The sequence below is a fragment of the Parasteatoda tepidariorum genome, chromosome 4, assembly GCF_982258835.1.
Source record: "Parasteatoda tepidariorum strain Cologne lab strain chromosome 4, Ptep-v5.0, whole genome shotgun sequence".
Taxonomy (NCBI): Eukaryota; Metazoa; Arthropoda; class Arachnida; order Araneae; family Theridiidae; genus Parasteatoda; species Parasteatoda tepidariorum.
In genome coordinates, this window is record NC_141758.1 from 62,565,018 (window position 1) to 62,592,160 (window position 27,143).

Genomic DNA, 27,143 nt, shown 5'->3' on the forward strand with positions numbered 1-27,143 from the left:
ATACACATACACCTTATTTTATTTTCGAAAATAAACCATTGATCACTAATTTTTAAAAACTGCATTGCTTTTAAATAAATTAGTTTAGACATCTAAGGATTATAAAAATATCATTTGAAAGTATTGCTAAAAACGAAACAAAAATAATTTTAATTAAATATTAACATAAAAAAATGGGAAAAAGTACTAATGAAGTAGGACTTAACATATTTTTTTTTTATAAATTGAATTCATTAACAAACCTATAGAATGGACAAAGAACAAAAATTATATAAAAGTTGTTTTATTTCATTGCAAATTGTAAAAAAAATCAACATTTTAATTAAAACACGAATAATACAGAGTTGAACCAATAACAAGCATTTCTGAGAAGTTTAATTTTGTGTAATACGACTTCGCAAAAATTCCAATAAAGCAAGTGTTCCTTTAGAGAGAATAGCTGGCCTAGGATTGCGAAATAGATTCCCATCCAGCAATAATGATCTGAAAAATTCATGTGAATAACTTTTTAAAGAAGCAATGGTAAAATCGGTTTGAAATAGTATTAGTATAAGTCATTCATTGCAATTACCAGTTTACCACAAAAAGAAATTCATTTAAAATTGTGGAAAAGCACATAACTTTTAAAAAAAAAGAAAAACAAATAAAACTGGCTATCCTTACTGAACTCACAATTCTTCAAATGCGGATTATGAAGACATAAGCTACCTTTGCTTGGCTTTGGCTTGTGCAAAAGTAGATTTTAGAAAAAACTTCTTTTTTCTATTATTACAAGTTGAATAATGTGTAGCAATCTATGATTAATCCAGGTAGGTACTTCATTTACGTCGCACTGGAGCTGCACAGCGGGCTATTGGTCTTGGAAACATCCCTGAGGATGATCCAAAGACATGCCATCGCAATTTTGATCCTCTGCAGAGGGGATGGTTTTCCATGCAAAGACCGATACCACAATGATTATTCAAATTCTTGGCTTTGGGCACTGTAAATTAATGCCCGAGGTATGTCACTTCTTGAGTGGGATGTGCACAAATGATGATAAAATTAATAATTAAAATAAATTTAATTCACAACTGCGATTCAGTTTCTTTGAAAGTGATAAAAAATTGTTTGTATGACATTGTTACATTAATTAAGCAAAAAGGAGCGGCAGAATACAAGGCGCATCCGGAAAGTAAGTTTCGCGATTTTTTTTAAAAAAAAAGAACTCACACTTTTAGGAACATATTTACTGGCAACAAGTACAGCAATGTTTCAGCTATTTTTCAACATCGCCACCACCAGAATTGAGACACTTGGCGTATCGTGTGATTAACTTTTGTATCCCTCTGACATAGAACTCTGCCGCATGTGAATGGAACCAGCGTGTGACAGACGTCAACCGTTACTGTGAAACACTGAGGAAATTGTGACGTGCCATTCAAAACAAGAGTCGTGGAATGCTTACTGTGGGTGTTGTGCTCCTCCATGACAATGCTTGTCCACCTACGGCACAATGCACAGCAGCTGTTTTGACAGAATTTGTCTGGGAGTTGTTTGATCATCCAGCCTCCCAGCGATTTTCACGTTTCCTTGCACTTCAAGAAATTCCTGTCCTCTAGTGAGCGTTTTGGCAACGACGAAGAGCTGAAAACGCCTGTCACACGCTGGTTCCATTTACAGGAGACAGAGTTCTATGTCAGAGGGATACAAAAGTTGATCCCACAATACGACAAGTGTCTCAATTCTGGTGGTGGCTATGTTGAAAAATAGCTGAAACATTGCTGCACTTGTTGCCAATAAATATGTTCCTAAAAGTGAGAGTTCTTTTTTTAAAAAAAAATTCGGGAAACTTACTTTCTGGATGAGCCTCGTATATACAGTAATAAGAAAACATGAATAAAGGATATACATTTTAAATCTTTGTCATCAGGGTAGCCACATTCAACAAAAACTGGAAGAAAAGGGTCAAGGGAAAAAAAAATGCTTAAACTAATTACTATCGACCAAAAAATGCTTGAAAATTAAATATATGTGTAGCAATTAGCCAACTGAACTATTTAAATTGACGTGAAATTAAAGCCTATAGCATTTATAACCTCATAAAATATTCATTATTACTTTTGTAAATCATTAATTACATTTATAAATATTCATTATTACTCATAAAATATTCATTATTTGAATTCTTCCAGACTGACATACTCTGACCCTAGAGCATATATCAGATACATAATATCTATTGAGAAATATAATAATTTGGTTGTAATAGGAAAAGACAAAAACCCAATATCAAAAATCACGAATACATTACATTGAAATATTTAATATAGCATGCAAATTTTGAGAAGCATTATGAAAGCATATTTTTTACCATTGCAAAATTAGTTTTCAGATTCAGACATAAATTAAAGGTAACACACCTAAGTTGTTTTAAATTCCCAAGTTCAGGAGGTACTGTTTTAATACTATTATTATGAAGATCCAACACAGCAAGAGCTGAACAACTTGATAATCCAGATACATCAATAAATTCAATTTGATTATCAGAAGCCAATATTATTTCAAGGTGTTTCAAACCATATAAACAACTTGGTAAAGCTGTTAACCTTAAAAAAAAGGAAAGTTTTAAAAATGAGGCAAATAAAATTATTAGCCTAAATAAAATGTTCATTTACATGAGTCTTAGCAAACTTTGTGAAATACTTTATCTCAAAAGGAATACTAGCTCACCAGCTCTGTACAAAATAATAATAATAATAATAATAATAATAACTGAACATTGGAGTAGGTAGCACAAACACTGACTCTCTGAGACACAGGCTCATTTAATGAATAGCACAAACGGAGAACAGGTAGAAATTTAATAAACATTCAGAAATAAGCGAACATAAGGATGAACACTATGATAATGAAATAAATAATAAGATAGGAATTTACAATAAATTAACTCCTAAACAAAACAAAGGTAATGGGTGTTTTACACATGTATAGCAACAAAGTTTAGCAAAAGGAAACAGTATCATCGAAATATGAGTAACTAGAATTTGATGACCATTTAACTCAGTAGATGAGATAATAGGACTGAGTAATAAAAAGAAAATGTGTGGTCAAAATTTACGAATTTTTCTTGAATAACAATTATTAGAAAGTATGTGAAATAAAAGCAGAGGAATTCCTGGCTAATAAGGAAAGCATTCCCACAATAGCCTGTTTTGAGCCAGAGGGGTCATGGAGATAAAGGCTCCACAATCTTGGTTAATTATGAAAATAAGAAATATGCAGTTATTCAGGGAATAACTTGGCTTATAATTTGAAAATGCAAACCATGAGAATGTATCAGCTCAAATACAATACACAAGAAATATGCATACATATATACAAATTTTGGAGACAATTTAGAATCAGTGGTAAATAATGTGATGATTCACTTAATTATGTAAAAAAAAATACATCAGATATTGTTTTCTATCGAACAAAAAAAATTTAGAAACAGTTTTATTCCTTATAGTGCCTACCACTGTTCCTTACATACTGTTTTTATAACTGTACAATGCACAATTTCTATTAGTATTAGTAATATGCTACTTTAAAGTAACAAAAATTTAAAAAAATTTATACATAATTTAAAATAATTTTAATTTTAAAAAGAAATAAAAATATTTACTAGTTCACTAAAATAGTTCAACTAAAGTTGTAACATTTAGCATAGTTAAAGACTTTTACTTCGATAAGAATTAATACAGTGCTTACTGTTTAAATGTAATCCAAATGACTACTCGAAGAAAATTATAACTGTCTTTTAACTATGTTAAATATTAGAATTAAAACTCTGTATTTAGAGTCCATTAAGAGAATATCTGCTTTGCATAAGAAATGAGATAGCACTTTCTCCTTTTTATACAGCATCATTGAGTATAAATATAAAATAGGATTCTTTGAAGTTAATTTAATTCAATTTAAAAGAATTTAATTTAATTCAATTTAAAAGTGGCAATTTTCTAAATCAAAAGCTTTATCTCACTTTTAGTACTTTAGTTTCAATAATTGATTAATAAGTTTTGATTCAAATATTCGGTTTTCCTAAGTTCAGTAGCGGAAGAAATTTCAAATCTATCAGTAGTTGTTGATTCGGTAGTTGAAAATTCTTTAAAGATAAGCAGCTAGTTTAGCTAAACAATGAGTTTACAAACTGTAGACACTGAATATTTAAATATAATGAAAAAAATTTAAATATGAGAATTGTTTTTTGATAGGTCTAAATACGATAAAAAGTGGCTAGTTTAACTAATCAATGAATTTATATATTGCAGGCACTGTATGTTTGAATAAAATGAATACAATTCAAAAACAAGGAAATTTTTTATAAAGGTTTCAAAAAAATTAAATTTTTTAATAAAACTAGATAAGAAACTATAAGGTTCCTCAAAATTCCAGTAAGAGTAACAGCTATACATCATGCTTTTAACATAGAATTTGAAATAGGATTAACTTAATAATAAATAAACATATACAGTTTCAAAATATATTGAAATACATTTCAAATACTTTATTCCAGTGTAAAATAAAAAATATATATATATATATATAAAATACATAACCAAACATTGTAATGTATACCTGTTACATGATACATTCATTTCTCGCAAATGCGAAAGGTTAGCTATTTCAGCAGGCAAACTGCTCAGCTGATTATTTCTGAAAAAAAAAAAAAGAAAATTTAGTTTTAATAAAAAGCATATTTTTTCTACAACTTTTTTTATAATGTTATTTAATTTTATGTAATATTTAAAAACAAAACAAAAACATATGAGCAGTGTAAATATGCCAATTAAATTTAAATTACTACTGGCAAATAACAATAAATAATTAGATTAAGTAAAACAAAACTCAGTCAACCCTTTATGTACCAACAGGACTTTTAAGCCCCACTAACATTTTTTTCATACAGCCTTGAAACAGAATAAAAAAATTCTTTGGAACTTGTCTGTCTCTGTAATATGATGCATGTATGTTTTTTTGTTTATCATTCTTACTTGGCAACACATAGTTATTTGGAGTTGAACAGCACCTATGGAACTATTTAGTAGTTGATATTTTGTTAGAGGACGCCACTTCATGATTCCTCATTTCTTCGCTTTTTATCTTAATCAATTTTGCAAGTAAGTATTTCATATTTTTAATTGATTCATTAACATTTTCAACTACTAGTTATAAAACAAAGTATTAATGTTTAACCCTAGTTAAAGTCTTATAATGTGGTGTAAGTCCCAAATTAAAGAGAGTTAATAAATTAATTAATTAAAACTAGAAAATATTGAATTATGAAAAAAATATTTCCCAGAGTGTATAACAGACATTATTTAATGGGGCAAAAATGAATAGGACATTTTTGATGCTTTTTTTAAATAATTTGGTAAGAAAAAGTTTTAAGTTATGATATTTGATATAACTGGATTTCAATTTAGAGACATAACTTTAGTTTTAGGAAACTAAAATTATTATGATATATATCAGTGTTTTATTATCCTAATAAAAAAATAACAATACCATTACTTTGCAAATCATTTAAGAAGATCAGGATTTGTAATTAAAGAACAGCATATAAATATATTGTGGTTATAATCTAGTTATTAATTACACTGTTTAATATATATTTTTTATTAAAGAACTTTACACCAACACTAACAAGAATATTACCGCGACACCATAGCAGGTGTTGTTGTTTTGTACCACTCCCTTAGTAGTTGCCATTCCATTTTTTACGAAGCTTTTCGAATCATATTATGAATCGTCACAATACAATATGAAACTTTACTCTGAATAGGGACTCATTGAATATGCCCATCCACTAATTAAAAATCAATTAAAGAGAAGTGGATGGAGATAGCACTTTGCTTAGTTAACCAAGATATTTATTTTTACCAAATATTAAATTAATTGCTTAATCAGGGATGAGTGTTTTCACAATAATTATAGCATATTACTATTTTAAATATTTTGGTAGAATAACAATTTATTTGAAATTGTATCAATTTTGTTCTAAATAATTGTGAAAAAAATAGTATGAGTGAATACCTGAAATCTAAGTATTGTAAATGTTCACCACATCCAAAGAAGGGAGGAATGCTATTTAATTTGTTATAGCCCAAATTAACTTCCACTGCCTTAGGTAATATGACTGAAAAGCTATAAAAATTATAATACATATTATAATATATAGAAATTATACTACGATATGGACATTTTATTCTATAGGTATATAAAGTTTCATTATATTTGTAGAAATTAAAAATTTATTATAATAGAAATTAAAATATTAAAAATTAAAAATGTGACAGAAAACTTATATTTCAAATAGAAAACAAAAAATATCGACAAAAAACAATGGGAAGTAAAATGAAAAAACTCATACATACTATTCAGGAATTTCAGAAATGCAGTTTTTACTTAAGTCTATTGATGTCACATCAGATGCTGCTGCAGTTTCAATAACATCTTTAGGAATGGTGTTTAGCTTTTTATTGCTTCAAAAAAAATTATTTAGAAAATGAAATAAATTTAAAATAATTAATCAAACTACTGACAAAAACTAACCACAAGATAGGAAGGAATAAATAAAATACTAAAATAATATTTTTTTCAAATCCAACTGCACCAAAGAAAAAAAAGACAAAAATGAAGAACAAAATAGATTTAATACTGAAGAATATGTATAGTTTTGTATATGCATTTTATGACATAATTGCCATAAGATGCAACATTTGGCATAAGATTGAAGGAGCTTTAAACTCTTCTCTTGGAAAAACAACCCCCGATTTTTTGAAGACTATGAAATGGTCATAAAGGAGTTTGAAGCTTCTTATTGGTCAGAAAATATTAGTCTTCATGCAAGACAAACGATGAACATTCCCTTTTCATTAAGCACAATAGTTCATCAATTCTTTAAATGACGTCCAATGAGCTAGGAGGTTTTGTGCTTTTCCAGGTTAGAACTTTTATACAAACTTAAAGAAAACTAAATTTAGTTACCCTTTGACATCATTAATAGATAAGTGAACATGATAAAGAAGGTAGTTCCTTGTTGATTTGAAGACCCTAGTTTTCAAACTGAAAAAGAGCTTTATTGCTAATTAGGATCTACTTTTATAGTATGAAGATTTTTAAGCTATTTAAACCATATGTAGATATGGCTAATGATATCAAGAAGGTTGCATATTTATACATAATATTTGATAATAAATTAATTTTGTTCTTCACCACTGTCTATTTTCTATGATTTGAAGAATGTCGAAAAAATTATCCTTTTATAAGTAAGATTTTAGTAACAACATTTCACAAAATAACAAACATTTTTTTAAAAAAGAACTCTTTTAATATAAATAAAATAATCAACTAAAACTAAACTAAAAACAAACACACTAAACTCAACTAAAACATAGCTAAAAAAATTGTGGAAAAACTTTAACTAGGATTTTATTTTTATTATTTTTTTCGTATATTTAAATATTTAACTTCAGTAAAACTAGAATAAAAGTAAAATAGGAAGTGTTAAACAATAGGAAACATAAACTAGAATGTCTTAATAATGGGAAATGTTAAACAACACTAACTCCAGACTTATATCAAGTTAACTTTGGCAATGTTCTAAAAGGTAGAGTATTTAAAGTAGTACCAAAGAAGAATTATTTTCAGAAATCAGAATATTTTTTTTTATGAATGGAAAATATACACAAAATTTAAGCACCCTAAAAGGTAATGTGTGTTAAGAAAATGAATAACTTGAACAGAAACTGTTTTGATCATGAGATTTGTTTAGATAATAACAATAAAAATGTGTAAGTTTGATTAAAGTGAAAAAAAAATACATCCCTTTTATCAAAGAATATGCTAAAGGAACATTTTCACACAACGTATCAGAATAATTAAAATAAAATAAATATCAATAAAATTTCTGTTTCAAATAAAAAGAGATATTCATTTGTATTTTAATCAATAAGGTTTTTTAAAAAGTACATTACTTTTTTAGATTATAAATATTTATCATTAAATTGTAAAGAAAAAAAAACATAATATTGCTAATTTTATAGCCAATAAAATTGACAGATAAAAATTACACTTGTTTTAAATAATTTAACCATAAAATAATGCCAAATTATTTTTATTAAAGACACATATACAATTATTAGCATTAAAGTTTAGTACAAAAAAGGAAAACTATTAAAAAAGAAAGGAAAACTATTGCCTGTAATTTTCAGATTTTAATGGGCTTAAAAATAACATATAATGGGCATTAAAGGGAGTGGAATAGCAAACAAAACTTAATGCACTAGTTTTTGTATAGAAAATGTGACTTGAAACAGTATATTAGAATATCTGTTGAATTTTCATATATACCTTAGAGGTAAAGCTTTAGTAGACTTTAAAGCATATTTATCAACATCACAGGCAGACGAATTTTTTGATCCATCACATTCAGTTGATAAATTGGACATACTTTTAACAGCATCAGGATCTTCAAGCCGGCTACGAAGCCATCTCAAAAGCTGCACAGTGCCTCTCTAAAATTGAAAAAAAAAAAAATTTTTTTTTGATGCATTTATTTGAAATATAGGCAATGCATAATACATGGCGATTTTAAATAACTTTGTCGGCATATGACCCTCCGGAGAGCATACCATTTGAGTGAACTAAATAAAATTTTGTACATTGGTATTATGATCTATGTGCTGAAGAATGATGTTCAAAATAATTGCGTAGCTCTTGCGGTTACGGTTAAAGTTAAAATTTCAAATTGCAACAACCACTTTTTATGAGTGAAACATAATCTTTACAGTAAAAAGCATAAAATGGAATTGGAAGGATATTTTTAGCACAAGAAATTGCGATTCAAGGCTTTAGCTAAGCATTGCCATTTTTTGGAATCACAAACGAGAAGAGAGTGCAATAAAAACTTTTAAAAATAGAGAAGAAACTATGAGGGCCGACAAGACAAACGTTGTTAAAACATTAAATGCTTTCTTCGTAATTTTTCTGTTTTAAATGATTTTTATCACACTCTCTTTTTGTTAGTGGTCTCGAAAAATCATGAAGCTTAGCAGAAGCCTAGTGTTGCAATTTGTTGTGCTAAAAATATTGTTATTTTACTATAAGGAATATGTTTCATTCTGCGTTGGGCTGACCACCTAACCGAAATATCTGCTCTTGCACTCCAGAGCCCAAAGGTCAAGACAACTGAGATGTGCACAGTAACCCTTGGCCCTCTATCTGCTGTCGTGCCACTGAGTTTAGCTCATATTTATATATTATTTTCTCATGCAGTATCTAGAGACATTATGTAAACTATTTTAAGTAAGGAGAAACACAAAAAATTTTATTGTGAAAAAAAATAGAAAAATTTAGAGCTTTTACAGATTTTTTATTTCGTAATATATAATACTTTTCTTGATTTTCATTCAAAGCATTTCGATAAGTTCAAAAGAAATAAAAATGGCTTAAAATACACATGCAACAAAAATAAAAATTTTCACAAAAATATGTTTGATTCATAAAGTCTTTGTTTTGAAAATATATGGATTTTTTTTGTATTTCCTAAGAATTATATAGATGTATCATGAAATTAATTGAAAAAAGTGAGTATTTTTCCAAAAGAAAAGGCATAAATATAAATTAGTTAGAATTTTCATAGCTTTGTTTGATATTTTGAGTAATGATCAATTTAGTAATGAATTTAGTAATGATCAATTAATTTATTTATATGTAATGATCAATTTAAATAACTTACTTGAATAATATCTCTTCTTATGGTTCTCATAGGGTTTCCTTCAATTGCAAGGAACTTTAAATGTGGTAATGTGCCAAGAGTGTATGGCAAGCTGAAATTTTTTTAAAGCAATAAAAAAAAGTGGAATTGCAAAATATTTTAAAATTGTAATATATCATATATTTTAGTAGCTGTAGATTTTCTAAAAATGTGAAACAAAACTTTTTTTCATTTATTTTATTAAAATTTCTATGAAACATAAATATGCATTCAGCTATTTTAGACTGTAGAGCAGAAAAGAAAAAAAGAAAAATCCTTTCAAAAGAAAAAAATAATATGCATGTCCATTTCTATTTATTCCTACATACTTAAAGTTATAAATGGGAAAAAAATGTTCTTTGTAGGCTGATTATAGGACTTTTACACAAAAAAGCTTACTAAAAGAAAAAACGAAAATAAGTGAATAACAACAATCTCCAGTTACTCTTGACTTTCACATAATGCTTTAATGAATGACTAATATTAAATAAATAATCCCAAGAAACTGAAGCGGTTAGATTTTATCTGATTAAAAACTTCATTTGCATCAAAAATACAAAAAGGAAAAGATCAGTCAACATGTTTCAAGCTCTTCAAAAATAGGTGCTCATTTTCAAGACTTGCCAGATGTTAATGAGAAGAAACAAAAATGATTCAAAACATAAAAATGTGAAGTTGCCAATGAAAAATGGAAAAATAAAGATGAGAAACAAAACTAGAAAAACCACAGTAGCAGAGAGAGAGAAAAAAAGGAAAAACAGAATAAGTAAAATCACAGTGGCCAAGAGGGGCAAAACAGAATAAAATGCATTTCCGCGTAAACAATATGAATAAATCAGCTTATAATGTGAATGCTGATTCTCTTAATATATAATACAAATGCTGATTCCTTTGTTAACAAAATTAGTTCTTTGCCACCTCACCAAAGCATGTGGAAATGCATTTTACCCTGATTTGGGATTACCCTGATTACCCTTTGATTTTGTTTTTCATCATTTTTTCCTCTCTCTGCTACTATGGTTTTTTTAGTTTTATTTCTCATCTTTATTCTTCCATTTTTGTTTACAACTTTACATTTTCATATTTCGTGTCCTTGCAAGTCTCGAAAGAGGGCACCTATTTTTGAAGTGTTTGAAGCATGTCAATTGTTATTTCCTTTTTACGTATTTTGAAGTGAATAAATTTTTTTGATCAGGGAATGACCAACATATTTCTTATTTATAATTATTTAGAGTATATTGGACCTTTAAATAATCTAAATAAAGCACCAGCATAGGGAATATTTGGTAAAGTGGTTAATGGGTATTTTATCTAATTAAAAGACGTGATTATTATTAATAAAACCATAAGAATATCTCATTATCTGGCAGGTATTTGTGGTTCACATAAAATTGCCAATACTTAAGACAGATTCCAAGTGTTTACCTTAATTGTAATCGAATACCAATATAAGCACAAAGCAATTTTCTGAAAATATTAAAGACATTCATCAAAGTGACTATATGAATGATGTAGGATGACGAATGTCAAAATCAGACTTTCCCTGCAACAGTTTTTCCATGGAATAACATGAAAGAAAACTATTTTCTGCGTGGAAAACAACCAAATATTACCCCAACTGAGTTCAGTATCAGCAATAAAAAGTTTAACAGTTTTTTCGCAAACTTACTTAAGTATTCATTATAAGTAATTGAACAGCACAACATTTGAGTTCATCAAAATAAACATATATTAGAAAATAAAAAACAAAAATGGCAGCAGAAAATGCATTTCAATGAAATTATGAAAAGGTTATGAAGGTAAAAAAGCAACAAACCTAGACAAACCGTTATTTGAAATATCAAGTCTCTCAATATTTTGTAAAGTACATATCACATCTGGTAACTGAGAAAGCTTATTGTCTCTAAAATCAAGGATTTTTATACTAGGAATAGATTCTAGGAATTCCAGGGATAGTTCAATAATGTTATTGAAGCCAGCATGCACTTCCTATTAAAATGTTAAACACATTTCATAATACAATACAATATCTGTGAACTTATGTGTAACAAATAAAAAATATACAAAAACCAAAAGATACAAACATTAAAATCATTAATGATATTAAATTATTATTGTACATTTAAAATAACCTACACTTTTTTAATGCAATGGATGTTAAATGATTTATACCATTGAAACACACAGATCACATGTATTATCTTATTGTTTAAAGTAAAATATACTTTATATACTAAATAATATTCAAATATTAGAATGTTTAAAAAAAAAAATTCTGGAACACCTCTCCTTTTGAACAGATATATGCATATTTAAAACACATCTTTAACTATAGGTAGCATTAAAATTACAAATTATAGAGATACAAATTACATATTCAGCATTTGAAATACATTTAAAACAAATGCAATTCAATAATTTATTTAATAGCTAATGGTAAAAATTTTTCACTCAAAATTAAAGTATTCATATTTAAACTATTAAAACCTTTATTTTTTTTATAATTAACTACTATAATTTAATTTTATTAAACAAGAAAACAATTAAAATTCATTTAATTTACGATTTACAAATATTATACATAATTTATTATATATTATTAATCTTGAAGTAAAATTTATGTTGCTTTTTGTACTTTAAAAAAGAATTTAATTATGATATTTTGTTGCGGCACTTGAAAGCCAGATTATTTTTTTCTCATAAAAATCAGGTTTGCATTATTCATCTAAGAATTCCTACATTCTAAATTAGGATCACAGATAAAAAAAAAGCTTATTTATTTGTACATGTATCACGAATAAGATGCATGGGATTCATTGCTCAATACCACCTTAAACTTTAAAAAATCTGAATTGTTTCATTGTAATCTCCAAATGTAATCATTGTGCATTCAGTGCACATAAATAAATGTATATCTTTAGTATAGTTAACCTGATATTTGATTTTAAATATTTGCCCATAACTAACTGAAATTCCACAATTTATTATATTTTTGAGATTATGCTAATTATTTTTAAGACACATAATGATATTGAAGAAATATTTTTAAATACAAATAATATTGATTAAAATTGCACTTCAGGCAAATAGTAGTTTTGAATAATTAAAAAAAACCAGCCATTTATGTTTTAAATATGTTTCCCTAATTAAAATTACAGATTAATTTCCCGTTATAGGTTCAGCCATTTTCTTAACTGTTTATTGTGAAACTTCATTGCAATACCTTGTTTTGGGAAGTTTAAGACAGCAAGGCTAAAATTTATTATTTAAAATTAAATTTAAATTATTTTTATTATACACATTTAAAAGATGTGGCTTTATATTTACAGGATTCCTATTCAATTTCAGAAATAAAACTTGTAGACTTATATAAACTATCCTGGAAAATTTCAGAGCTGTCAGTCAAATTCCAAACCATGCTTTTGCTACAAGATTTTTTTATTCAAAAAGCAATAAAGCTTATAATTATTACTATTTTTTTTATGGAAATTGCGACACACATTATGTTTTATAAAAAACAATCATACGGGGTGAAAGTTTAACAAACAGATTTTATTATACACAAGCAATATTGCACACAAGAGCCAGAAAAAATTTAAAACTAAATGTAATAAAGCTTATTAATAGTCACATAGACAATCATATATCTTGCTTACGATTAAGAGGCAAAACTAGCCAAGGCACATAAACATGTTTATTAGCTTAAAATATTGTTGATAATAATAATAAAAATTGTATACTTAACTGTTGACATGCCAAAGAGAAAAAAGCTTTTAATTTTTGTATATTAAAGTTCATACAAATTATTTTTATTGCAAGCATTACATTTAACAAATTATTTTCAAGTAAAAACATTTAATATTACTTGTACATTTTTTAATAATAAATTTTAAAATAATAAATGTTGCAAGTATTTACCTTTATTGACGAACAGCAAGACAGGGGAGCGATATCTGCAATATTATTATGTTGAATGTAAAACTGTTCCAAATGGCTAAGCATCCCTACTGAGCTTGGTATGGACTTCAATTTATTTTTTGATACATCAAAATGCCTTAGAGCTAAATATAAGTAAAGCAGAATGTCAAAGTACAAAAAGGTGCATTTTCTGTTCAACAGTGAAACAAAATAATTAATGAAGTTGACAACTTATTTTTGAATTACAAAAACAAAATTTAAATTTTGGAAAAGCAAAACACTTATTAGATTGATTGAACACGAATTATTATGAAATTACTTGAAATTTAAAGGAATAAAATTTAATCCTGATTTAGGAGCTATCTCAATAAGATAACAATATTCACTACTATTCATACTATAGTGAACTTAAAAAAACTAGAATTATAAATAACTCAACTCTGTCAAATATTTTAAAATTATTATCAACCTGTGAAAGACCACTATAAGAAATTATGCCAATAAGTCAAAAATTGAATTTTAAAATAAATTTATGATCATTATGAATGTTTACTTTTATATGTTAAGTAAATGAATGTTACTTATATATTAAAATATAAATCAGGGATACAATTTAACATTCGTAATCTTTAAAGATGTTAAAATGTTACATTATTACCTAGACTTTGCAAAATTAGCAAAATTCAGGAGTCTATATAGGGTTAACACATCTAGAGTTAATTTTGTTAAATATTTTGTATACATACTTTTTGTGCAAGTACATATAATATAATCAAATGTAGTTGCACTTTAAAAATTTTAAATATTTAGAATAAATATTACGTTTAGTACAATTAAAAGAGCACAATGAAAAATTGCATATTTATTCCATACACCTTATTTACATGATTGATAATTGAACAGACATAATTAAATGTGAGGCATTTCACTGTCACTTTATTAAATCTAGATTAATTAAGCAAGCTTTTCTTTTAATGAAGGTACAAGTTTTTAGGAAGAGGTTCTGACCTTTTTTAAAAAACTTAAATTAATATTTCACGTGTGAAAAACTCTAGAAAAAATGTCACTTATTAAATAACAGCTTCATAATTTTAATACTATTTGAAAAATTAATATTGATTCAGGAATATAGGCTGGATCAGGCAATGAAACAAATCAAAAATTTCACTTTTAATTTCAATTGCTATGGATCTAAAAATGTTTACCATGCATAGTACAAAAACATTTGCAAATTCAGTACCTACAGATAATTCTGTAGCAAAATTTTTTGTCTTGAAGAGTTTTGTTAAGTTAAAGTTTATACCAAGTTCTCTCTTATCATAATTAACAAAACTCAATAGATAGACTGGAGAAGGATTTACAATGCTTACATAAAATGTGCTAAACTGTAATTAAATGGAATCAGACAAATATTCTTTATAAATTTAATTCTTGAAGAAATAATGAACATATGTATATTTAGCTCATCACTAATAAAATAAAAAGAATTCTGAAAACATCTTATTGCTCGGAATATTAAATTAGCTAATATGAAAAAATTAAATTAAATACCACTCATATCTCCAATCTCAACAGGCAAAACAACCAATTCATTATTCGAAATATTAAAGTGGGTGATCCTTGAACAAAACCCAATACAGTGAGGAAGTTTCTTCAATTTATTATTTGATAAATCCTAAAATCAATAAAAATGTAATCTACATTTAATGAAATAATGTCAAGAAACAATATTTTAGCATTGAAAAAACTACAAAATGCAGAAGGTATACAATTAATGATCAAAACAAAAACAAATTTTGATTCTCATGTTCAAACAAATATCTATCTTCTGAAGAAAAAGAAGCAATAAAATTTCAATTAAAGCAAATAATTTAAAATAGATGAATATATTGAAGGAATGACCATGTACCTACCATCAGTTAATTTTTCATTTAGTACCTACCATCAGTTAATATTTCATTTAATCTTTAAATTTTTTTGTTGGAAATACATCTAAATCAAAAGGCCAGTTTAAGCCCTGCTGCTCAACTGCTAAACAATATTTTTTATGACTTTTTAAAGTTCCGTTTGAGAATAGTTGAATTTGCTTATCAAAAGAATAAATCTTGATCAAAGCTTTACCATTTACATGAGTATTATGTTTTAACTAACTTAGAACTAACTTTGAATATACTTAAAATTGTTTAAAAGATATTATACAATAACATATTTAGGTTTAGATTATAAAATAAAATGTAATGTCTTTTTTGCCATTAAAATTATTTTGCAACATTGAAATTCAAGCATATAATTGAAATGTGAGATTTTATGCTAACAAATAACTACAGTGTTTTCACTACAGCGCGAGAATCTCGCTTATTTTTTTCTTTTCTAGCATTAAAAAATTATTAACGCGAGAAGATCGCACACTCTATTAATCAATTTCAAAATGAGCGAATTTTGGAAAAAAATTAGTCTTCTGCAATTTTGAATAAAATCCGTTTCACTTTTCTTCCTTGATCTTTCATTATTTTCAACATGGATCCCTGTTATCTAGCTTCCCCATTTACCAGTATTGTTCAGAACCGGTGCGAACAGCAGAACACAATGCCCCCTCCCCCCGAATGACAGCACACACTTTTCTGCAACCACGTATTCACAGAAGGAAAGATTTCTTCATGTAACACGTTTAAATTTTTTTCAATGCTACAAATTTACTAAGTGATTCCGAATTGTTCAGCATCTGTTGCAAGGTCATTCAGCACTCAAAACCAAATTAGTAAGACAAAATATCGTATACAAATGACTGATAAATATTTGAGCAACCTAATGAGAAAAGCTGATGAAAAAGTAAATATAGAACCTTTTCGATATGATGATGCAACAAAAATATTCAATGCTTTAAAAATTAGAAGATGTTAAAAATGTATTATAATTAAAGAAAATTTTTTTTTCCAAGTCTATTCGCGTTTTTTTAATTTTTAGAAATCTCACTTAACTTTTTGAGATCTCACCCTGTATTTGAGAAAGGGTGAGAAATTCTCTCTCATTTTTTTTCTGTAATGAAAAACTACTCTAAACTACTCTACTTTTTTCTACTCTAAAATAGAGCCTAAAAATTCAAAGAAAAAAACAATTAATATTATTAAGAAAGTTTTCTTTAAAGCATTAGATAAAAAAATATATGATAATCTTACCAATTCTTCAAGGAAGGATAAATTTCCAATATCATCATTTAAAGTGCACAAATTATTATGCTGAGCTTGCAAAATAAGTAAAGATTTCAAAAGAAATATACATTCTGGCAAATTATTGAAGTTGTTTCGACTATAATAAAATAAGTAACACATTAGTTTCTTTTATAAAGATTGCAATTGACAAAATAAAGTCCAAAAATAACCAAATATATTATAAATGTTTTAGAAAGGTTTTAAAGTATCCAAAGAGGCGTTAAAAGAATTTTTAAGAAAAGAAAGAAGCTAATTCAAATGCAACATTAAAACATTTTTGAATGTTACATTAAATTAAAATATTTCAAAATTTGTAAGAAAAAAAGACATAAATTGCTATAGTATTAAATGTTTACTTATTCAAATGCAATATTAAAATATTATTGGGGGTAATACACTTTTAAATGGTCATATATTTAAACAAATAAAAACAGGGGTAGTTGTGACCCAACGTAAAAAAACCTTGACATTTTATGTGCAAAAACTCGATAACAAGATATAAATTTATATACCATTCATACTTAATATAATTTTTTTGAACAAAGATTTATGATTAAATTATCTAATAAAACACACTTTTCACCCTCTTTGTGCTGTCACGCCACTGAGTTATGAGTTTAATAGCTTAGCATTATATGAATATAACTTTGATATTTATTAAGCAACTAAGTGGTATTTTTGAATATGTTTTGTTCTTTTTTATTCATTGAAATATGTTTCAATGAATTCAGTTACCATATTTTCTACAAAATTTTAAAGTAAATATTTTTAAAATTTGGTACTTGGGAATATTAAATTTTTTTTTTTAAAGACTTATATATCTTAAATTTGATAACTAGCTACTGCTACTTATCAAAAAGTGAAATTGTGTTTTTATAATTCATGGTAGATAAACATTAAGGAATTATAATCCCTTTTGGGTATAAATGAGATCCTTAGAAGCTGAATAGTTAAATTTAAAGCTTAATTCATTAATGAATTTTTAATTTGATATTTTAGTAATTATAAAGAAAAATTATTTTAATTTAATCCAGATATGTCCAACTTTTCTTTTCTTAAACTTAAATAATAAAGTCATGAAAAATACAATAAAATGATGTGTGAAATATTTCAGGAACTCCATAAGATTGGTTTACAAACTAAATAAAATAGTTTTAGCATATAACTATTCAAAATGTTCAGAATTCAAGACAATAAGAAATAATTTTACTATCATGTTTAATAGAAAATTACTAGAATGTTTGTTTTACTGCAGTAATTTTTTATTGTTGCTGTTGATTTACACTGCACTAGAGCTGCACAATGGGCTATTGGCGACGGTTTGGGAAACATCCCTGAGGATGATCAGAAGACATGCCATCACAATTCTGATCCGCCACAAAGCGGATGGCTCTCCTATTTTGGTAGCCTGAGGGCTTATGCGCGAAGTCGAGCACTTTATGGTAGAACAGTTTAACGAGGCCCGATACCGCACGCCCTTGGTCTCTTTGCAGTCTGATCAAAGTGGTAATCCACCCACGCACTGACCACAGCCAGTGATGCCTGACTTCGGTATTCTACTGGGAACTGTGTCTTGACGATCAGTCCACTGTAGGACAGTAATTTTTGAGACTTGTTTACAACAAATATTTTTAACATAATTAATATAATGCTACTGAATTTAAGAGAAAATATGCATACATTAAGAAAGTAAAGAAATCAAAATATTAAATTATAATAGTTACTATATTGTAAACAAATTTCATAATCTTTACTAGACTAGAAAATCTGAGAATACATTGATTGCTATATTTGATGGTTAAAAACAATGCTTTTCAAAGTTATACGAATAATTCATAGATAATATCTGCAGTAATCAAAGTAAATCAAGAATAATGACAATAAATAGTAATCAAATCAACTAACCTTATGTTTAACTTAGTAAGGCATACAAGTTCTCCCACACTATTAGGTAGATCTGACAGACAGTTATCATGCAACTAAAAAGATTTTATTTTTTTTAAAAAAAAAGTAAAAATTATTTTAAAACTCAAAAAAATTTCAAATAAATCAAATATTTTCTGATTATAGTTTACCTTTACAAGTAAAAATCTGAAAAAGAGAAAAAGAACAAATAAAAAATTTATTTTTTAAATTTGTGTGTAAATTGTTCTACAAATGTGTAATGCAAGACACAACTAAACTTTTCTTATAAAAAGGTATAAATAAAACGGATTAGAAAAGTGTACCAAATATCAAATATTAGGACATATTTGGTTGGTATCAATACAACTTTTTATAGGAGTAAAAAAGGTTTTGATACACTGGAATATTTAATAAAGTTGAATGAATTAAGATAAATGATTATAGAGAAAATTCTACCTTGGACCAATTTTGAATTTTTTAGGCAGAAAGTAATAGTTCTTAGCCATTTTATGAGAAGTACATGCATTAATTATATTAGTCAGTCCATTGAGACTTTGGAAACTATGGGTCCTGAGAACAACAGACTTTCCAGGTTCTTTTTAACTAAAAGCAGTTTCTTATTTAAAATCTATATTATTCTAAAAATCTAATCATTTAAAAAGTCTTATACAGTCGGACCTCTATTTAATGAAGTCGCTAAATCCCGAAAAAAAGTTCGTTATATGGAAAATTCGTTAAATAGAAAATCATCTTTGGAAATACTTACACAACGTAGAATAGGTTTTAAATTCATGGATACTAGAAATAATTAAAATTGCAATTGATGCACCTTTATCTTGTAATTTTTTTCTTTAATAGTCAGGCACTTTCGCTTCGACATTTTGCAGCCGTAAGAAAAGCAACAAGCAGCACTCTGATCAGCAATCTTAAAACAGGAGCTCTACCGAGTGAACAACGAGAAAGTTGAAAGTTTTTCTAGAAAGGAAGCGAACAGTGGGGGTGGAGATAATAGGACATGTCAATAAGGGACCAGGGACCACACACTTTGATGACCCATTCCTTTTATCTTCTCTGCTCATTTCCTATTCAAAGAATTTGACCCTTTCCCCCCTAATCTAGTGGGATTGCATTTCCTGTATGAAATGCAAACAAAAAGGGAAAGGAATTTTACTGCTTTCTCTAAAAGTTAAGGGGATGCGAAAATCAGTTCAAGGTTATTTCCCTCATAAAATGCGTTAACTAGTTAATAATTTTCTCAAATATTTTGGGAAATGGGGAAAGTAGATCTAAAAAAAAAATCCGTTAAATAGAAAATTCACTTCGCTATTTAGAAGTTATTTAACGAAGAAATTTCCAAAATGTTCTTGGTTCCACGAAAAAATTCGCAAAATAGAGAAATTCGTAAAATGGAAGTTCGTTAAATAGAAGTCCGACTGCATTTTCAAAATTATAAAGGAGGAAAAAAGTTAGTCAACAAGGAAAGAGTTGTATTTGAAATCAAAGTTTTTAATTAAAACTGATCAAACACTTGCATTAAGAAAAAGCATTTATATAAATTGAGACTCAGAATTATTTTTATTTTCTTCTTATGCTATTAATGCAGAAAAGTAAAAATTATTTTTTTCCTTTTAATGTTTGGTTTACTTTGGATAACATAAATCTGCTGGTTAGGTAAATTTTTTCTTTTCAAATTTTTTTCCATTGGAAAACTATGCGTCTCAGAGGACGTGCCATAACTTTTTTTAGTCCCATGTACGATTTTTGACCAGTTTGATACTTAAGCATGTAAGCGAAATCACTGTACACACATGTATTTTTTGTAAATGATTCATGCACTTTAGGAAAAATACATCTTTTAGAAAGAAAAATTGCTCCGAGGTAATGGTGTTTGGCTTTGATAATTGGAGAAGTTCTGCACATTACTAAGTTCTTTTCTTCAATAAACTTGAACTTGGATATTGATGAAAGTAAAACTTATTTTTTGAGAAACCTGAATAAATAAGTTAAAAGTCAATTTAATCACAAATGCACCACTAAATAATATTTTGCTGGAACATTTAATAGATTTACAGTTTTACTGAGAACATAAATTTTTTTATATATTGTGAGTAGCATAGTCCATAGAAAATTGGAGGTTATAACTACCCTAGTAGTGTAATAAAATCTTGGAAATTTAAGCAGGTATTTTTGAACAAAAAAAAAAAAATTTCTGAAAGTTTTTATTTCTATTTCTGTTCTTCGAAACAGAATAACAAAAATATTTTCTTTTACTGAATATTTACACAATGTTTCTAAAATGTGTCTGCTAATACTTTGGCGAATCAAAATACAAATGAAATGTACAAATATAATTTTCATAGCTGTCAACATAGATAGACAAAAATCCAGTAGATTTTACAAAATAATATAAATTTCATGATAACTGTAGCAAAATGTGCTAAATATTTTAAACACAGGGAATTTTAGGGATTTTTATAGACATCAAAATAGAAAAACTGCAATTATTCCAGTCATAATTGGCGTTAAATATGCTTGAAATGTTGTGAATTATGTTTACTCGTAATTTTGAATAAGCATATAATTCATACGAAATAATTAAGATGTTTTAATACATGTAATAAAGGGAGTTCTGAATAAAAATAAACCGAACATTTTAGAACAAAAAAAGTTTCTAACTGATTTTTATAAATGAGGATTTCTTCATCATATATTAGTAATACTTATTTAAATATTCAAGCAATAATCTCTATATAAAAATTCTATCTCAATAGGGATTTTTATGAAACTGACTCAATTTTAGGGAGTTTTCTAAAATGTACAAAAACCAGGAGAATTTTTATAAAACCAGTAGACCAGGAGAAACTGGAAAAATCCAGTAGTCTACTGGAAAATCCAGTAGAGTTGGCAGCTATGAATTTTATAAGTTGACCACAGATTATTAAGCTCCCTAATTGGAACAAGATTCACAAGGTAAAAATCTACTAACTTACCAAAATAGAAAAAAGATAAAGAAATAGAAAAATGAGAACAATCTTAAAAAGACAAGTAAATAATAATAAGTAATTTTCTGAAACATATTAACCCATGCAGCAGAGAAAAGTAAAATTTATGCGAAAATAACATTAATATGCCATAAGGCTACGAGCATTTTAACGTTTCTATCTTACGTTTTTTATTGGTTTCAATGGTAGTTTCAAATCCTTTAAATAAACCTTACAATTTGGTTGCTTTTTGTCCTAAAAATGATCAATTTTTACCCTTATTTTGACTATAATGAATTTTGAAACCAATATTTGAAGTTATTTTAACGAAGTTGGTTTCCTTTTTAACACATTTTTTACATTATTTTAACCAAGTTTTTAACGTTAATTTTCAGTTTTAGAGGATCCGTTTTTTAACGCATTTTTTACGTTATTTTAACCAAGTTTTCAACGTTAATTTTTAGTTTCATAAGATCCGTTTTTTTTTCACCACGAATATTCACTTTTTTTAACGCTTATTTTTACCATTGTGGATTTCATTACCAATTAGAAACGAACATTTTACGTTACTATGCCAAACACTTCAAAGTCTCTTTCACTGCAATTGGTGTTAAGCTTGGGGTACTAGACACATAAGCAACAAAATATTGATATTATTATGAAATCAATAAATATACTCACATCAAGGGTATTAAGACGCCGGTAGTTTGAAATTTCTGGGGATATGAACTTAAGAGTATTGCATGCCAAAACAAGCTTAGTCAAATCCACATATTCCCACCACTTATCATCATCATTTGCAGATTCTAAAGATACTGACAAAGCTTTGTTTTCCTCAGCAGTAAGATTGGTTACATTCCAGACTATATCAGGCACTGAAAGAAAAAAAAAAATAAGATACTAGATCAATTTAGTTTATTGGTTAGTTCAATATAAATAACTTATCACTATGTTTCCTGGTACAGAAATTGCTCTGTCCTATAAGCTAACCCCCTATTTCTGACTTTAAAGCAGAGGATTTCGTGAATGTTGAGGGAACAGGTGAGTTCAGGGGTCTGTCCAGACATTTTGTGAAAGGTCCTGTTTTTGAAAAATTGTGAAAAAACTATTCATAATTTGTGAATATAAAATAAACATTAAGTCACATTCTTTCAACCAGGATCCTGCTTTTGTGAATTTGTGCAAATAAGGTCCTGTTATTTCAAAAATTGCTAAAAACCTTTTCAAGAAGTTTTTAAATTGTAAATGGATACAAGATTCTGCTCAACAATTTCTGCTACTAAATTAGGGATGCAACATACAAATATTTGGTATTTAGCCTATACTGCTGCTCAACACAGAATATTCATTTCGGATAAATAATATAAACAAAATCACTCACATTTTTAATAATTTCAATTTACGTATTTTAAATAACACACCTTAGTAATGTATCACTTTTAATGTGTTACGCATTAAGTAAACTTAAACAATTCTTAAATTTATAATATTTTATTTAAAAAATTGCCATAAATTAATTTTTATTTACATAATATTCTATTATAATTAATTTTATGAATAAATATAAATAGATCAATTATTTATTCACAAAAAAATTATGATTTAATATTAATAAGAATGCACACAGGATGTTTGCAAAAGTAAAAATACTTTCTTAGAATACTACATTTGGAATTTAAACTTAGGGAACTTAGTTTGTCTCGAACCGTCTTTCTTCCCCCCGGGAAGGGTTTACTCGATTAACAAAACAATAATGAAGATAAACAAATTTGTGAAGGGTCCAATTTAAAGATATATTATTTTGTGAAGGGTTCGTTTTTATGAAAAGATATTCTGTGAAGGATCCGTTAACGGACCCAAACTTCTTCTAAACAGACCTTTGGACTTATTCTTGTTAAATATGAAATTTTCCTTCTAAAAAACTAAAATCAAGAATAAAATTTTTTTCTGGTAATCAAGTTGCTGTTACGTAAGTTAATCCTCTATTTCTGACTTCAAAAAGTAGGATTTTGTGTATGTTCAGCAAAGAAAAAAACTTAATTAAAGTATCAGTTAGTTATTCTTAACTTTTTCACTCATTTATTTCAAATAGTGGTAACTTAAACTTTTCAATTTTAAATAAAAAAATTTTTTATTTGACTTAAAAACAAGACATTAAGGGAATTAGTTATTACATGGGTTCCACTCTAAAAAACTTTAAGACAGAACTTATTTTGTGAATAACTAACACGAGCTTTATTTACCAGAATTTTCAGAAATTTATAGCTGACTGACATCAAAATGCAACTTTCTATAATAATGACACAAATATTAAATCGATGACTTGATTTTTTTTCTTAATTTTGTTAATTTAGTTTTTCCTAGCAAACAAGATAAAAATAATAGTTAACATAGATTTTTTTGCACCAATCACTGGATATATTTTATAGGTCTACTTTTTTTCTTTTTTGCTGCAGCATTTATTTCTTGTCCTATCTCTATAAATTAAAACAAAAAAGAATCTTAACTTTGGTCAGCATTTCACAACTTCAGGAAAAATGAAAACTGAAATAAATTTAGATACAACAATTGTACAAATTTTGTTTAAGCAAGCAGGAGCTGAAGTTCAATCAATCCCATTCTTTCATTGCGGTGTGACATCGTTACTAGATCACTTCGCAATAATAATAAAAAGTAACAATGTTTTCTTTAAATTGTAATCTTTGTATAGAATTAATATTTTTATTGTTAAAAAGGACATTTTAATTCAAAGAACAAAATGAAAAGAGATATTACCTAATTGATGAAATTTAGTCTCACAATTTTTTCTCAAGACTGATTTCAGTCCCCAGAACTAAAGAGTGGCACCCACAGTTATTATAAAAAATAGCAAAGAAATATAAATAACTTACTAGTACAAAAAACTAAAATACAGCATTTTGATATCATCAAATGTTTATAATGCAATAAATTAGGATATAACAATAAAATGTTTATTTACATTTAATTATTTAGATATCCAGTAAATTATTATCCAAATAAAGGAATCATTAGTTACTTTCTGCTATTCCCCGATTAGAAAGATTTAAAACTCCACTTTGGCGAGCTTGTTTGATGATTCTTGGGTGCAATGATGATTCTTTCAATTGTCGAAAGAAACAAGTTTCAACATTATCCTTAACAACAGCTCCAGCCTGTCTCTTTTTCTCAGCTAAACCTCTTGCTTTAATTTCTTTCAGTTTGGATGACATGGTTAATTGACTAAAATATCAAAATAAATAAATTCATAAAAATGTTTGGCTAAAGATGAGGAAAACATCTCCATTTATTCATTAGTACATGGTAAAAATTATGGAAAAAAATCTATACTATTTAGAACAATAACTCTCAAAATGATTATAAATACTTTGATAATTATAAGAACATTAAAACAATGTACCTGTTTATTTTACAATACTAACTTGAATTTAATATTGTTTAAAACTGATCCTTATAAAAATGGACAAAACAAGGGTTGAAATTAACAACCACTAATAGATACTATAAATCTGTATACCTTATCACCGGTCCATTTACACACCTCTATAATATTTTTTTTTGATAAAAGTAAATAAATATTAATAAAATAGCAGCACAAAAAATTTGTAATATTTATAAAATTAATTCAGTATAATAATCATTTGTTTATAAAATTAATCTAATATTATTATTTAAATTTAATATTGTTTTGTTGAAGGAACTGTATATATATTTAAACATAAAGATTTTACTTTTTCATTTGAACAATCTGAGATCTATAACATATACAGATTTCAATTATTCTATTTCAAAATTTCTTACTATGTAGGAGCTCTCAAAATAAAAGAGTAAAGAACATAAAGTAATTTTTTCTCCTCAAAATTATAATTTCACTTTTAAGTCTAAATATTGTTAATTAGATATCAATATTTATATATTAGCACATACTGATTAGGCATAAATCTGTATTTTAAATAATTAGATATATAACACAACTCTTCACAATGCATCACGACCATTAGCACAGGTTTTTGACAGTTTTAACCTGGTTTTAAGGACTAGACACTTTAAACACTAGTCCTAAATCCTAACATCGAAAAAAATAAATTAAAATATATAATTTACGTAAATATTTTTATTTATTAAAAATAGAGTTTAAAGTATGTTGTTAAATATATAATTACATTAGATATATCTAATTATATGCAATTTCAAAGCAAATTATAACAATGAATTCACAATAAAGTATACTAAAGGGAAAGAATTAAAAATTTTCATTATTCCAGAAGTTAATTTTTACAACTATTAAGAAAACAGAATTTGTCACTATTAAGGCATCAGATAAGGTGATGGTTTTGATTTATAGAATTTGATTACAATTCTTGGGATGGATGGACTAACTCAGTTGATAACTGAATATGACAGAACAAGGCTTAAAAAAAATTATTATTTTCTTTTAATTAATAATTTATTTATACTGAAGACATTCAAGGACTGCGTCCAAAGGCTTTGTGAGTTACTTTTAGCCTACCCAGGAGAGGTTGTGCATCTCTGATTTTAGCTCAAGTGTATTTTAAGTTATTTTCAAGTGTCATGAATAATTGTAAATACATATAAACAAATTACAGAGAAAAAAATTAAATGTAGGATTTATTTGTAAATACTCTTTTACAGTTTGTCTAGTAGAAAATATAAATAAATAAAGTAGCGGAAATGAAACGAATCTAACTATAAGCAAAGAGTAGTTATGTAGATACAAATATAATAAGGGCAAATTGCACTCCAGAAATTAAAGTCATTTGATAGTCAGAGAAATTTTTTTCTACTAAGTTAGCTAAAAATGATATGATACAGCCGTGTTCATATTCTTTTTTAGCAAGCCGACACACAAAGCTGTAGGATAATTGGTCAGTGTATTAACTGCACGTAGAATGTTGCGGGTACGTAATAAAATAATAACATAGAGCCTTACACTGAAGAACTAAAAATATATAACAAACAACAAAAATTTTTTCAACGCACAATATTACAACCTATTCTAAATGACAAAATCATTAAAATTTAAAATGAAAATTTAAAATTAACATGATTTCGTTTAACTAGCCAAAAATTTAAAATGAAACATATATACTGCGTAATTGTTACTTCATTTAAGTGATATACATTTTATTATTACATAAATAATTGACGCAAGTGACATTCAATCTTTATTTGTAAATTATACTTCAAACCGCATCAGCTGACATTTTAAAATTTTTGTTTGTTGACATTTCTCCGTTGCTTGTAAATAAACATTACTGTTTCCATCATCAATAATGGAAATTAATATCGTTTCAAAAGAAATTAAAAAAC

At 26.9% G+C, this 27,143-nt stretch overlaps 1 protein-coding gene across 7 annotated transcripts; it reads right to left on the reverse strand.

Moving 5' to 3' along the window:
- Positions 1–267: 267 nt before the first annotated feature.
- LOC107444464 (leucine-rich repeat-containing protein 40) lies at positions 268–27,096 on the reverse strand. Of its 7 annotated transcripts, none has more exons than XM_016058612.4 (15): positions 26,968–27,096; positions 24,832–25,034; positions 22,476–22,669; positions 18,814–18,887; positions 16,876–17,005; positions 15,251–15,374; positions 13,700–13,842; positions 11,598–11,770; positions 9,764–9,854; positions 8,377–8,540; positions 6,399–6,506; positions 6,058–6,168; positions 4,600–4,677; positions 2,403–2,588; positions 268–483 (listed from the first exon to the last, which is right to left on the reverse strand). In XM_016058612.4, the coding sequence occupies exons 2-15, from the start codon at positions 25,022–25,024 to the stop codon at positions 375–377; spliced, it is 1,878 nt and encodes a 625-aa protein (XP_015914098.1). In that variant the 5' UTR covers positions 25,025–25,034; positions 26,968–27,096; the 3' UTR covers positions 268–374. The 7 variants fall into 7 exon arrangements, with proteins under 7 accessions (XP_015914098.1, XP_015914096.1, XP_015914099.1 ...); XM_016058610.4 differs by having other exon boundaries at positions 27,036–27,090; XM_016058613.5 differs by having other exon boundaries at positions 26,955–27,084.
- Positions 27,097–27,143: the final 47 nt, after the last annotated feature.

Excerpts from the sequence above, each read along its gene's own strand:
- LOC107444464 (XM_016058610.4), bottom strand. The coding sequence starts at position 27,061 with ATGTCAACAAACAAAAATTTTAAAAT. Across the intron at positions 2,589-4,599 it reads ATGAATGTATCATGTAACAG|GTTAACAGCTTTACCAAGTT; the intron begins GTATACATTACA and ends CTTTTTTTTAAG. Across the intron at positions 484-2,402 it reads GGGAATTTAAAACAACTTAG|ATCATTATTGCTGGATGGGA; the intron begins GTGTGTTACCTT and ends TGAATTTTTCAG.